This window comes from Vombatus ursinus, unplaced genomic scaffold, assembly GCF_900497805.2.
Source record: "Vombatus ursinus unplaced genomic scaffold, bare-nosed wombat genome assembly UNPS02003292.1, whole genome shotgun sequence".
Classification (NCBI taxonomy): domain Eukaryota; kingdom Metazoa; phylum Chordata; class Mammalia; order Diprotodontia; family Vombatidae; genus Vombatus; species Vombatus ursinus.
In genome coordinates this window covers 12,676,749-12,678,638 of record NW_020943070.1, presented here as the reverse complement: position 1 = coordinate 12,678,638, position 1,890 = coordinate 12,676,749, and the positions used below count along the sequence as shown (strand labels likewise).

Sequence of the window (1,890 nt, the reverse complement as noted above, 5' to 3'; positions counted from 1 at the left end):
TATCTCGTGCCCAATAACATTTCATTCGTACATTTTGTTTTAAGTCAGAAACTGTTTAGTTTTGTTTAAAAATAGATGCCAGAGGAGGTTTACTCTGGCCAGTCAGCCCTTGCCACCAGCCTTGCTGCTCAGACCAGACAGTCAGCTGATATCATTTCCCCAAATCTTCTCCCCCTTATCTTTGGCCAAGGACAGGCGGAGATAAAAGAGCTGCTTGGCGGTGAGCTCTGGACAAGTCTGAGCTGGTCTCCCAAGTTGTCCTCTGTCTGTCACCCAACACTCATTCCTCTATCAGGAACATTTTGCTGCTCTCAAGATGAACGGCTCTTACCACATAAACAACAGGTTATAATGGGATGGAACGAAATACCACTGGAGCCATCTGTAAAGTAGGGACCCCGGATGCTCTCAGACCCCTACCCTTGCTTCTGTGGGAGGCCGGCGCTCACCATGCGCCCCGGCTCAGGATGGGGAACACCATCCGGGCCCTCATTGCCTTCGTCCCTGCCAACGACTGCCAGAACTACCTCCTCGGAGACCTCCAGGAGATGCCATTGGACAAGATGGTGGACCTGAGCAGCAGCCAGCTGCGAAGGTTCCCCTTACATGTGTGCTCCTTCAAGGAGCTGGTAAAGCTCTACCTGAGTGACAACAATTTAAACAGCCTGCCCCCGGAACTGGAGCAGCTGCAGAACCTTCAGATCCTGGCCTTGGATTTCAACAATTTCAAAGCCTTGCCTCCGGTGGTGTGTACGCTGAAGCAACTTTGCATCCTCTACCTAGGGAACAATAAGCTGCGTGACCTGCCCTTGGAGCTGAGCTTGCTGCAGAACCTCAAGACCCTCTGGATAGAGAATAACTGTCTGGCCCAACTGCCCGAGGTCGTCTGTGAGTTGAGCCTGCTCAAAACCCTGCATGCTGGCTCCAACGCCCTGCGCCTACTCCCCAGGAGACTGAGTGGCCTCCAGGAGCTGAGGACCATCTGGCTCTCGGGCAACCTGCTGACCGATTTCCCCCCGGTGCTGCTCCACATGCCCTTCCTAGAAGTCATCGATGTGGATCGAAACAACATCTCCTACTTTCCCAGCCTGGCTCACCTGTCAGGCCTGAAGCTGGTCATCTATGACCACAATCCATGCCGGAATGCCCCTAAGGTGGCGAAGGGGGTACGGCGAGTGGGGAGGTGGTCAGAGGAAACCCCCGAGCCTGATCCCAGAAAAGCCAGGCGGCTTCGGATGGCCAAGCTGGAGGCTGATGAGGTCCCGGCACCGGCTCCCCCGGCCCCTCGTCTTCCTAATTCTGAGAAACTTGACTAGGGCCTTCCCTCTGTGATGATCTGCACGCTTTGAGCCTTTCTATAGCTTGTTGGTACATAGCTGTTTGCATGTTGTTTCCCCCATTAGACTGTGAGGTCCTCAAGGGCAGCGATGGTCTTTTGCCTGTCTTTGTACCCTCAAGCACTTAACCCGGTGCCTGGCACATTTTTGTTGTTCAGTTGTCTGAATAATGTCCGGCTCTTCCTGTCCCATTCAGTGTCTTCTTGGCAGAGATACCAGAGTGGTTCACCATTTCCTCCTCCAGCTCATTTTTACAGATGAGGAAACTGAGGCAAACAGAATTAAGTGACTTATTCAGGGTCACAAAGCTAGTAAGTGTCTGTGGTCAGATTTGAACTCAGGTCTTCCAGACTCCAGCCCAGCACTCTATCCACTGCGACACCTAACCTCCCCCGACTGGCATATAGTAAGCGCTAATAAATGCTCGTTGGCTGACTTCACTTTGGACCCAACTACAACACACTCTTGATTGTAACGAATATTCCTTTCCTGAACAATTTCTCCCACATAAAGGAACATGTGGGAAACAACTCTTGTGCTCATTCAGAACAAA

At 52.0% G+C, this 1,890-nt stretch overlaps 1 protein-coding gene across 1 annotated transcript; it reads left to right on the top strand.

Annotated features, from left to right (window-relative positions):
- Positions 1-428: 428 nt before the first annotated feature.
- LRRC10 (leucine rich repeat containing 10) lies at positions 429-1,316 on the top strand. Its single transcript, XM_027871247.1, has one exon. It carries the CDS (start codon positions 468-470, stop codon positions 1,314-1,316), a length of 849 nt encoding a protein of 282 aa, XP_027727048.1. The 5' UTR covers positions 429-467.
- The last annotated feature ends 574 nt before the right edge of the window (positions 1,317-1,890 follow it).